This window comes from Symsagittifera roscoffensis, chromosome 3 (genome assembly GCF_963678635.1).
Source record: "Symsagittifera roscoffensis chromosome 3, txSymRosc1.1, whole genome shotgun sequence".
Taxonomy (NCBI): Eukaryota; Metazoa; Xenacoelomorpha; order Acoela; family Convolutidae; genus Symsagittifera; species Symsagittifera roscoffensis.
Window position 1 is genome coordinate 65,866,578 of NC_087064.1, and position 12,539 is coordinate 65,879,116.

General features: G+C 32.7%; 1 protein-coding gene across 1 annotated transcript in view; it reads right to left on the minus strand.

Moving 5' to 3' along the window:
• Positions 1–10,185, minus strand: part of LOC134841383 (neuronal acetylcholine receptor subunit beta-4-like) — a 54,847-nt gene extending 44,662 nt beyond the window's left edge. Inside the window, exons 1-2 of the mRNA XM_063857332.1 lie at positions 9,743–10,185; positions 2,286–2,416 (exon numbers count right to left, since the gene is read on the minus strand). Coding sequence (XP_063713402.1) covers positions 2,286–2,416; positions 9,743–9,842 — 231 coding nt within the window. The 5' untranslated portion in view covers positions 9,843–10,185. The remainder of the gene's footprint in view (positions 1–2,285; positions 2,417–9,742) is intronic.
• Between the last annotated feature and the right edge of the window lie 2,354 nt (positions 10,186–12,539).

Genomic DNA, 12,539 nt, shown 5'->3' on the forward strand with positions numbered 1-12,539 from the left:
GTCGACCAACAATTTGGCCCGAAAATGGCACTTTTGACCTGAAATAACAGGGCAAAAGTGCCATGTTTGGGCACTTTTTGGAATAATTTGATCGAAAATGAGTTTTTCGGCACGCGCACACCTGCAAATCTAGTATATATTGACGCTGAAGGCGCCTTTAGAAAAACATTAAAGTTGGTCAGCCGAAAATGGATGTTATATAATAATCCCAAAGGGGGAATGCTTTGATTGTTTGTTGAGGGGATCGAATCCCTGAGCGGGGGGGGGGGGGGTGAGGAGGCGTTCGTTCTGTCCCCGCCCCTCCAAAATCCGCCCCTTCATCACATCAATTTTAGCTAAACTTATAGACATCATCAATGATAGCGGGTTGCTGGCCTAGTAGCTCAGAATGTTCCAATCACAATTAGTTAAGTTCAAAAACACAAACTTCACAAAAACACAAACTCTTAAAGAAAGAGTTTTATATAACCCAAAAAAAATTTTTTTTTCAGAAATAAATTTCATTTTTGTTTTAAATTTCTTATTGATATTTTTGTGGAAAACTATTGAATTAATTTAAGACATTGCAAAAATGAGATGTAATGATATCTAAAAAAAAACTTGAAAGTTTGAATTAGAACTAAATTGGGTTCAAACTTTGTCAGCATTTTAAGTGGCACCAGGTTGGTTTGAATATCGGTGTGTATTTGAAAAAATTGAATTAAGTTGCATCGATAAAATCAAAACAAATGTAATTTTGTGTTGGAATCCAAATTATGGCTAAAAACATTATAATTTGTATTTGTTAACCCACTTGACCCACAACAACACCCCCCCCCATCCCCAATCCCCCCACCAGGCCATAAAGTTGTCTGAACAAAAGTCACAACAAAAAACCAATGGCAGTTTAAGCGACCGAGAAATTAAAAATTAAACTTAAGTTTGGGTTTTTTCAAATTGAAATAATAGCTACTTTTACTTTGAATATTTTAACTTGGAGTCTATTAACAAAACTTACACAAAGCCAAACGAATTTCATCCGAGGCTTTATTTTATGGAGAAACCAAAATTAAACTAAAGCAAGACTGCTCGTATACAGGGCTAAGCCCTGAATGTTCCAACTGCTCCTTAATCTATATCAAATAGGTTGCGGGAGAAAATATTAAAAATCTATAAATTTTGGACAATATCAATCAAAGATCAATTTTTTATCGTACAAGATTAATACGACCGGTTAGCTAGCCTCAATTAAACTTGGAACGATGTTGTTGTGTGGGATAATTTGCCATGCATAAATAATTTGTGTTATCTTTTCAGCATTATGAATAAAATCTTCAAAGAGCGCATAAATTAGTCGAGCATGGCCAAATTGGCAATTTTCAAACTCCCATAACTTTGCAAAAAATGACCGGAGATAAAAATATCTTTTTAAAATTGATTTTAGTGAGTTGATATTTTTATTGGTTTAACAAAAAATTTTGTGAAAAAAAAATATTTTTTCGGTCGACAAAAATTGACTAAATAAAAAACCACACCATGTGTAAATATTCCGTTTTCTTTGATTCAACGTCGGAACAATTACTTGTCGTTTATTAACTGGGTTAGAAAGTTTCAGTGCCCATGTGAACAATCTCCCTCCTAAATAGACAAAGTATGAATAATCCCCCCTTAAAGTTAGAAGGCAAATTCAAGGCATCTTCAAAACTGATTGCCTGAAAAATTTTATTTTTAATCAAGTGAACGATCTCCTCCCTAATGTTTCCGACTTTAGAAGAAAACAGAGTTTTTATGCTTGGTGTGGTTTTTTTTATTCAGTCAATTTTTTCAATCAATTCAGTCAAATAATTGTTTTTTACAAAAAAAATCTATGCCCCAATGAAGATATCAAATCCCAGAAATCACATTTGAAAAGGTATTTTACCTCCGATAATTTTTTGCAAATTTCTAGGAGTTTGAAAGTTGCCAATTTCGCCATGCTCTGGACTAATATATGCGCACTTTAAAGACTTTATCGATAATCCTGAAAGCGTAACAGGAATTATTTATGTGTGGCGAATAATCCGGCACAACAAAGTCGTTCCACACTAAATTGAGGCTATGTAATTGGCGTATTAGTTTCGTACGAATTTGTTCACTTGATCTTTGATATTGTCCAAAATTTATAGTTTTTCAATATTTTCTTTTCCCAAAAATCTATTCTATATGGATTAAGGGGCAGTCGGAACATTCAACGCTTTGTCCTGATATAAGAGCAGTTTGGCTTAGGGGAGAGATTGTTCTCTTGGTCCAATTTCAGTTTAGATTACAATGTTGATGATCTGCTGAATGGCAAACTGGTGCGACACTTCGGTTACATTGTGAACAGATTGGACTGGTCTGGCTACTGGGTTGTACTTGTTCACTTTGAACACGTAGTCAAGCAGACGGTTGTACTCCGCTGAAACACACACACACACGCACGTTATCATCAGGATTTAAAGTTGATGTATAATTATGGCTAATACCGATTATGTATCATGTTCAGCGTAATCGGCAAAATACCGGTACTTTCGTAGATTAATTTAGCTTTTTACACAATGTTGTATCTTGTTAACTATTCCCCTCCCACCCCCCTATGGTACCTTGTTACGAATCTCCCCCCTATAAAGAAAGAATTGATCAGTTAAGCATATACGAATTTGGTACCTTGTTACTTACAAATCTCCTCTCAGTACGTAAAAACCACGTTAAAACAAAAAATCTATTTAACATTAAAATAATCGTTTCTAATTGATTTATTTTCCCAAAGCCACCGATACTGCCAACAATTTGGCATCAACTAGAATTATAAAAAAAATTATGAAGAATTTCATACTGACTCTGGCCTTATAGCTAAAACTAATGCAATATAGTTCTTTAAATTTTCGCGCGTAACTTTTCCTAATTTATCTTCACTTTCATCTTATAATGAATTAGGAATTTCCTGTCAACAAGGATATGTTTAAAGGTGAGATGGGTCCCCTTTACCTCATCTAAGCTCAAAATCTTTACCATGAAACACAAGTTTCATAGATATCCCATCATATTAGTTGAGATATTCCCGCGGTAAATGAAAACTAAGTCAAGCAAAATAGTCATCATTTTAAAACAATGTGCATCATCATATTTTGGTGGTAAAAACAAGTTGAACCATCAACAATTTTTAGTCGAGAAAAAAATTTAAAGATGTAATTTTTCTCTCTTGAATTAAGAATGCCAAAAAATTTTTCCAAAAATTTTTTCTACATAAATAATAAGCAAATTCGATGCATTAAAAAAATGGATGAGAAAAACCCTATTATGATTGATTATAACAAAAAAATTGATTAGAATCAGTTAAAATGAATTTAATTATTGTAAAAAATTATCAATTTTATTCCATTTTCAACCATTTTTAATCGATTATAATAGATCATTTTAACAAATTATCCAGACAGAGCACACAATTAGCATATATTTGATGATCAACTCTTTTTACTGAGCGCGGGTTATTCGGTGTTTTTCGGTCATGAAAGTCTGCACTCCTTCTCAAATTAATAACTTTGTTGATGATTGAAATTTTTCATAGTGGTAAGCTCGAAGTTATTCAAATACTGAGCCTCTCTTTAAAAAACCGATTATTTGACATTGCTTTTGTGGCTGTTTCAAATGTAATTTTAAAAAATCAGTTTCAATTACATAGCTATTTCAGAAGCCTCATGATTGAGCCTATTTCAAAAAAATTGGACGTTGTCTGACAGACTCGTTAAAAAATACAGTATTGGTTCAAATGAACTGAAAAAGCTCAGACACCAGGGCCGGATCTAGGATTTTCTCGAGAAGGGGGGGGGAAGGGAGCGAGTTTTCAAAAATTTTCAAAAATTCGGTCGACTCTTTTTTGGTCGACCAAATTGATTTTTCGAGCTCTCCCAGAGCACTAAAAAATCCCTGTTTTGGCCTAGTTTTCTGCGCCGCAAGCAACCTTGTGAAAAAATTGGCCAAAAAGACGTTTTTAAGCACTTTTTGGAAAATGTTGACCAAAAGTTTGCACTTTTCCGGCGCGCGCTCCCCCTCAAAGTTTGTATATGTTGGCGCCAAAGGCGCCTTTAGAAAAGTTTTAGGGTTCATCACCAAAAACGGATATCTCAAAATCGTTCAAAGGGGGACCCTTTGGGTCGGCAGGGGGTCGAATCACTGAGGAGGGCGTCTGCGCCCGCCCCTCCCCCCTAAATCCGCCCCTGCTTTACATAGCATGTGAAGGGATGGTTTTCAAACACTCAAAAAAAAAAGTTTTGATGTTTTGAAAATTTCATGATTTTTCTTAAACCATTCTTAAAGCATTGAATTACCGCCCCTGTCAGACACAATTAAAAATTTTAATCAGTTGAGCTTAACTAAAATGTTTTCAGACCAAAAGTTGCTTGGACGGTTTTTTTTACAGTTTACAGTTTAATTTTACAGTTTTAATTTTTTTTAGTTTAATTTTTTCGTTTTACAGTTTTTACAGTTTACAGTTGAATTTTACAGTTTAACAGTTTAATTTACAGTTAAATTTGTACAGTTTAATTTTACAGTTTAATTTTTTGGTAATTTAAAAAAGCACACGAACATTATCGAGTCAATCCTTGAGACATTTTTTGTAAAAGGAGTTCTTATGTATTTATCAAAAAATTAAAACGAGCCCAATTTCTAAAGATAAGTTCAAAAATCTAATTTTTATAATAGTCAAAACCCGTCATTTTTACTAGGTACAGAATATCTTTTCAATTAATTTTTTTTCATGCTTTATTGAATCTTTTTTGAAATTGTTAGCTTCACTAAGTTTTTGAACTACTTAAACGACGCATTTTTCAACCATTTTCCTCGACAAGTAACCGAGACGTTTCAGCGTGAAATTGATTAAGTAAAAAAAGCCAAAAACAATCCACTTACGGGTAAAATTTTGAGCCCGAAAACCGCAAACAAATTGTAGTTTTTTAAGTTAGGTTAATTCGTAGCAATTTTTTTGCAACAATTTTGGCTTAATAAAAACCCAAAATGAGATTTACCATTTCAATTCTAAGGACCGGATACTTAAAACTGGCACTAAAGTGTTGATGTAGCTTTAAATTTAAATAAGCTTTTTCCAGCGGAGGCTGGGCTAAGACACAAACAATCCGAAAACAGAAAAAATTTGGGTACTGCTATGATATAGTGATCCCTTGAAAATAACCAGGTCCCTTAAAAATTAGACAAATAGAGCTCTCAAATCGGTTATGAATTATGATCTGGTCATTCAGAAAGATGACGGAGTATATTTTCAAACGAATTTTATATTTTGTTATATCTTAAACCGTCTTCCTCACTATTTTAGGGTTGAAAATTTAAAAAACAAAATGCCAATGATGGGTTTTGATGACAAATAAATCAACCCATTTATGGTTGTTAAACAGTTAAACGATAAAATAAAGTGAAGCGAGCAAATTTCAATATATAAACAATATAGTAATTACAATTTTTATTCTGAAAAGTTATTGACTCAACATATTTCGCGAGATTTTTGAAATGAATAATTTATACACAAATTAGTTTTCAAAATTATAACATTCGGAAGGAATGCGGGACCTGTCTATCATAGTTGCTTTTTCGAGGGACCACTCTATCATAGTAATACCAAAATTTGAGTTTTGTACAATAACTGTAACGCAAATGGACTGATACGAGATCAGCGCTTGCCAAACACGAGACACGAACTGTACAAAAAAGCCTTGTGGTTATCGACGTCCAATTTTGAAGTTATCGACGAGCCTATTTTAAAAAAAAGCTTTGTGGTTTTTGACGCGCAAGCCACTAGTTAAGAATTTGCAGTAGTATTAATCTCATTCGTCATGATATTGTCATATCATTTTTTTCTTGGACGTGTTCTGCTATAAGACCATTCTACTGCCAAAGTTGATGTCAAACTTCTCGATGACAAGAATTGTTGAAGGTGTCTTCCCCACGTGTTTGGTTAAAAAATAATTTCAGCGCGAAAATTATTCATTGAGTTTTTGAAATAAGGAAACATGCAAATCCGATGTTTAGGAATCGAACGAACAACTTAATGTGAAAAGTGCAATAAATGTATCCTGAAAAAGTTCGATCATTTTTCATTACAAGAAGGACATATTGAATTCTTTTACAAAATCGCTTGTTCTTGCTCTTTTAAAAAAATTGGAGCAAAAAAAAGTTTAATTTTAAATATGGCCATAAAGTGCTTCGAATGATAGCAAGTTGTATCTAACTGAAATGTTTTGAATAATAACAATTTGAAAGAAAATCAGTTGATTCAAAAAAATGTAGTTAAAATTCGATAAGAAAAAGCATTCTAACCAATTTTGATTTTATCGAAAGATATCAGATGTCTACAAAAAAGTGGACTGCTTTTCCTTTCGTTTCTTAGACCGACCAAATTTTTGAAGAAAAAAAACAAGCCAAAAGCGACTTGTTTGGGCACTTTCTAGAAAAATTCATCCTTATAGACTAAATAGGGCAATAACATTGCGCCAAAAAACAGCATTCTCAACCAGGTAAAAGAGTGACTACCAAATCTACAAGCTAAAAAATGTGAAACTTCAGTTAATTCATAAACTAATATCAATTCAAGCACAAGCAATAAAAAACAAGTTTGTAGCAAGTAGCAAAAACTGGAACAGAAATTGTCATTAAAAGGAGCTATCAGCAACTTTAAACAATTTTTGCATAGGAAATTGAATTTGAAAATTGAATTGACCTTGGGTCATATTGTTTCTCTAAAAGCATGGAAGTACAATCTGAATTAGGTAATTTGCTTTTTTCAAGTGCTTCATTGATTTTATCTGTTCCCACTTTTTGCAACTCCCTTTTACTTCAGCGATCAAGGCAAAACTTAGCAATCCGTTTTTCTGACTCACCTGCGGCAGCTAGAGAAAATTCAGCAGTGCATCGGTAAGTTATAATGAAAATTAAAAAAGTTTTATCGAGCAAAATTTTAATCTCTACAATATTTCTGAAACTAAATTTAAAACTAATTAAATTTTGTTCTTTAAAGTTTTGCAATTGCTTTTTGCCAGCGTTTTGTAATTTTTTTCGACCAATTCGTTGCATATTAATGTTAAATGAAGGAAGTTTTTTTGAGTTTGTGGTTCTAGTGCGCTTGTTTTGCATTGCTTTTGACAGTTCAAAATGTAAGTCTGAAAGTTTAGACAAGCTTTCAACGCCATTCATTGTCGCAAGGTCAGAATTAAATTAAAACTTTAAAACTTTGTCCGAGTAAAACTTTGGAAACTAATTTAAAGCGAATGAAATTGAAATTTTAAAACGCATTTTTCTAATATTGATTTAATATTAAACGCAAAAAAAGAGACAAGTGTTGTTTAAAGTTTCCATGATTAATATGAAGCACTGATTTTGCGGAACTCGGAATCAAAATTTTACCATAAATTGTCATAATCAGCTCCTTTTAGTCAACCAAAAATTACGTTAAAATTACCGGGTAAACGAATTAGTATTTTTTATCAATTTGAGTCCTTTTGTAACTATACTTTAGGAATATTTTTCTTAAAACTATCAAACTTTCAGATATGTTAGCTTCATCAGAATGCTCATTTTTATAAAACTTGCTAATCTATTGATCCGGTACTTTTGGCGAAATTCGGATGACCTTTTTAAGGTATAATTTTAGGACGGAAGTATGCTATATAAATTGCAACATATAAATTGTGTTAAGCTTCTGAATAACTATTGTTCTTATTTCTTTTTGTTGTTTTAACCCACATTGAGCCAATGGGTTTGAAAAATTCGCTTTTAGTAGTTTTGTGCAGTTATTTCAAGTCAGCACGAAAAATTTCAACAAAGAAACTTCTTATATCTCAAAGACGCTCAGTTGTAGGCTCTTTTCCCAGCCTTTTTTTTGCGGTGGGTAGTTCAACAGTGCCGAAAGAAAAATGTTGCTTAACAGTTTTACGGGGCTTAGGAAATTAGACCACAAGCTAGTCAGTCAGCTTATTAATGTCACGGTGGTATAACAAATGCATTTCAAAAATTTTATTTACTTTTTCGTTTAAATGTTTTCTAACTAAATTTTATTTTATCGTTTTTTTCCCAGGCTCATGTTTATACTGATCCTAAATCAATGACATGTAAAGTAATTCAGTTCGACGGAAGTTGAAAAGTCAAAAATGGCCATTTTAATTGATGACGCTTTGTAACCAAACAAATGTTCCCCAAGCGCGGCCTCATAATTTTTTTTTGACCAAACAGCTAACTCAGCAAACTGTTAATTTTTCTTGTCAATTCTGCTTCAAAACAAAACAGGAGACCGATTGTTTAGCAGTACATTCTTTTAGCATAAAAAGTGAAAAATGAGTCTTTTAGAAGACCAACGTAAGAAAGTGATGCATGATTGATTAACAGACTCAAAAAGACGTCCAGTCTTGGGTCAAGCTTCCCAAATAAGACAATTATCTCACGGTTTGTTAACAAAACCTTCAACTCCAGAACCCAACAGTACAAAGTGGCGGCAAAAGGCGCACAATAAAATTCCTGCCGAATGGAAGCGCTGCTGAGCAAGCGGTCGCTAATCACCAGGCCCCGGATAAAAGTTGAAATAAAAACGGCTTTTAGTTAACTAAATAGTTGAGGAAAAAGCATCAAAATAGTTACAAAAAAGTTAATTAAAATTCATTGTTTCACAGTGATTTGTTACTATAACAAAACAAAATCATCTTTAAAGAAGTCTCAGTCAATGAATGTCGTGTATCAGACAAAACATCCGCGTATTTTGAAAAAGATCTCTCGACGTCGCAGCTTTAAAACATTAAAACGGAACACATTAAAAGCCCTTTGTCCGCTTTAAAAACGGTAAATTCTGACGCGTATTTGCGAGCACGAGTCGCAGGGTTATCTTTAGTTTTTGGCATGTCAGTTTTGTTCGGTTCAATATTAACACAACTGTCGTGTCTGGCTTGCGTGGCTGGATGACGAAACAAAAGCAAACACAGCGGCAACTAGCGGAAAGCGCGGGAACACATTTCTGAGAAAACGAATTTCCTCTGCGACCTTTTAGCAAACTTATTCAGATTGCTACAAGCGATGCAGAAACCTATTTCTTAGAAATAGTTAAAATAAAAGTACAAACCAACAAAAAGTTACTTCCATCTTTTTTTGTTAAAAAAGTTAGTTAACTACGAATAATAGTTATTTAACTAATATCCGGGGCCTGCTAATCACCAACGCCGCGTTTTAAGTTAGCTTTCTGACTTGCTAACTGTTTTGAGTCTGCTTAAAGGTTGGTCTGCTAAAAACCGTCTGCTAAAATTCCTGGCACCAAACAAAAAGCCAACAAATCGCAAGCAAACTCCACAAATATTAAAAATCCGAACTTTTCGGCACTGTTGAACGCCCCTCGCGATTGATATAGCTATATTCAAATAAAAATACCCAAATTTCACTATTCGATTCATAAAAACTCAAGAGCGCTCTAAAAAAACTGCTAATTTTTACTTTTTGTCAGTTGAATTAACAAAATTTTGGCCCTCTTCTTCGCATACCCCTCCCCCACCCCCCCCTCAATTATTTTACTCCTTTTACAATGAAAACTAACGCGCCGTCTAATTAAGCTATTAAAAACGTATTGTACGTTTCATACATTAGCTAATAAAAGGACTCTGTGCAACATAAGAAAATGATTAACAAGTCTTAGGTAAGTTGGGGGAGGGAAGGAAAAAGAGCCATTTTTTTCAGGGTGGAAACATATTCGTTCTCTTACTATCTGGGTGAGGAGGAGGGAATTCGTCATCAGCCTGGATTGTTGTAAAACTGATCACGATGCTAGCCAAGAAAATAAGTGAGCCAAGTCTGACCAACATCTTAATACTGCAGAAAGTTAATTAAAAAGCTTGTAATTAATGAATCCAAAGTAAACGATGCAAAGTTGAAGTTTTAAAAAAAGTTTTGCTATAAAAACTGAAAATGAAAAAAAAATAATGCAATTAACAAACTTCAAGTCTCGACAGAAAAAAATCACAGTCGTTTTCGATTTATTTTGAACGGTGTGTAATATTTTATAAAAGTTTATTTAATTTTTGAATATATGAATAGATTGATGAATATTTATTTTGATTGATAGTTTTTGGACTTTTTTCTACTTCCTAACGAAATATAATTTTCCTCATTCGAGAAATTAACGAATAAAAAGTAGCAAATCGAGAATCGTCACTCTTTGGAAGGGAAAGAAAATGAAAGTTTAAATAATTTACTTCGACCAATCGAATTGTTGAAATAGAAGGATGGAAAATGTGCTAAATTTAATTTCAACTGACCAATCAAAACAAAGTAATTTTCTGTAAACATTTGGCCACCTGCCTTGTTAAAACTCAAACTGAATCTACAAATATAGGGTCTTTATAGGGTTTTTATAGAAGATTTAAGAAAAAAAACAATCATCGGTTTTAATCTTATTTGTGTAATAAGTTTCAAGCATCTGTTTTTGAAATGAGGTTTTAAAGAGCCCCGCAATTTTAGAGAAACAAGCTTAAATCAATGGGCTTAAAGGATGGGTTTAGGTGGTTGAGAGCTCGAAAGTTTATATTTAGTAATTGTTCACATCAAAATTTCTTTTAAAAATTCCCGTTTATTTGCTCCCCATGAAATATGATGCGCTTATATTGTTATTTACTTATTCATCGAACAAATCCAATTTTGTTTGGACCAACTGGTTTGATACTAACAACTTTCTATGTCGAAGGCCCCCGTTTTGAATTAGACCAGAAAATATTTCAGAAACAGCATCAAACTTTTTGTAATTTTGTTTTTCGAGTAGAACACGTGTGCTTGCACAATGCTTGTTCTTGGATGCGCCAAATTCTTTTTGATTTTTCTCAGTTTTGTTGACAAAAAACAAAATATTAACAAAATATGAATTATTAAAAAAACCTTATTTTTAATACCACCTTCAGGCAAAACAAGCTGACTTATAATCCGACAATAATCTATTATAATGGTTTTATAGTGACAAAAACTCGCACAGTAGAATCGATTATAGATCCTATTTTTGAAATTGAATTCCATTTTGATCAAAACTTTGATTATAATCAATTTTCTTAAAATAGTTTTTATCGGCTAGATGACCGCTGTACCCTGGACAGACGTTGACTCAAATCAGTTAATAAATCAATTATTGTCAGTTTAAAAAAAAACGTATCATGCTTAGGCAATTTCGGGATTTTTTGAGTTGGCACTGTTTAAAGGTTTCAGTATTAAAAAATAATTTTGAAAAAAAAACTTTTTAAAACAATATAATAAAAATAATGGGAAAAAAACGATACCAACTGATAGGCGCACTCTTTTTGTTTTTGTGTATATTCTATTAAGACAAATGTATTTCCAATTAGGACAATTATCTCACGATTTGTCAATAAAATCATCAACTCGAAAAACCCAACTGTCTACAGTAGCGGCAAAACAAAAATTTACGCGCACAAAAAAGTTCGTGCCGAATGGAATCGCTGCTGAGCAAGTGGTCGCTAAACACCAAAGTCGCGCTTAAAAAAATAGCTTTCATACTAGCGAATTGTTCTGAGTCTGCTAAAAGGTTGGTCTGCTAAAAAAAGGTCTGCTAAAATCACTAGCAATAAACAAAATGCCAGCAGGTTGCAAACAGAACTCAAAAAATTTAAGTTTCCTCAAAAATTATTTCATAAAACTGCTAACTTTCACTTTCCGTTATAATTAGATTTATTACAAAAGTTTTCATCGGCTAGATGACTGCTGTACCCTGGACAGACGCTGACTCAAATCAGTTGATAAATCATTTAATATCAGTAAGCAGTATATTATCATGCTTAAAAAATTTCAAATGTTTTTGAGGTCCCGCTGTTCAAAGGCTTTAGTTTTGAAAAATGATTACAAAAAATTGATTTAGAGCAATATAAAACGAATAATAAAAACCTAACAATACTAATTGATAAAACACAAAAAATTGTAACAAAACGAAATGAAAAAGCGAATTATGTTAAATTTTAATGGATCATGTCCAACACTAAAACATTTATGATTCAACTAAAAAATTTTTGAAATATAATTCCAAAAAATAACCGATTTGAATCAATTATAGTAGATTTTATTGCTTCGAAACAAAGCTAACAATGTCACCCAGTTTTAAAAGCTATAATAAATTATTTTGCAACTTATAAAAAAAGAACATGAAAGTCCATCGAAACCAATTATTCTCCATGAAATTCCAGAGCAGAAGGTTTGAGACGAAAAAAAAAGAAATTATAAAAGAAAATAGAAAGCTACAACTCAATTTTTTTTAAAAAAAAAATCAAGTGAAGGTTGTTTGATCGAGCATGTAAATGGCTGACGTAATTGTTTAAATCTCATAACTTTAGATATTTAAGCTTTACGAGGCTAAGCTGTGTGTTTTCTGAATTGTGAGTGGATTCCGCTACAAATTCACTCTATTTGACTTTTCTTTGAACTTGTGTTTTATCTTTTATTAGGGCGAACATTTTAATTATTATTTTGTCCTCGAATTCCATTGACATACAAACAACAAATGGTGA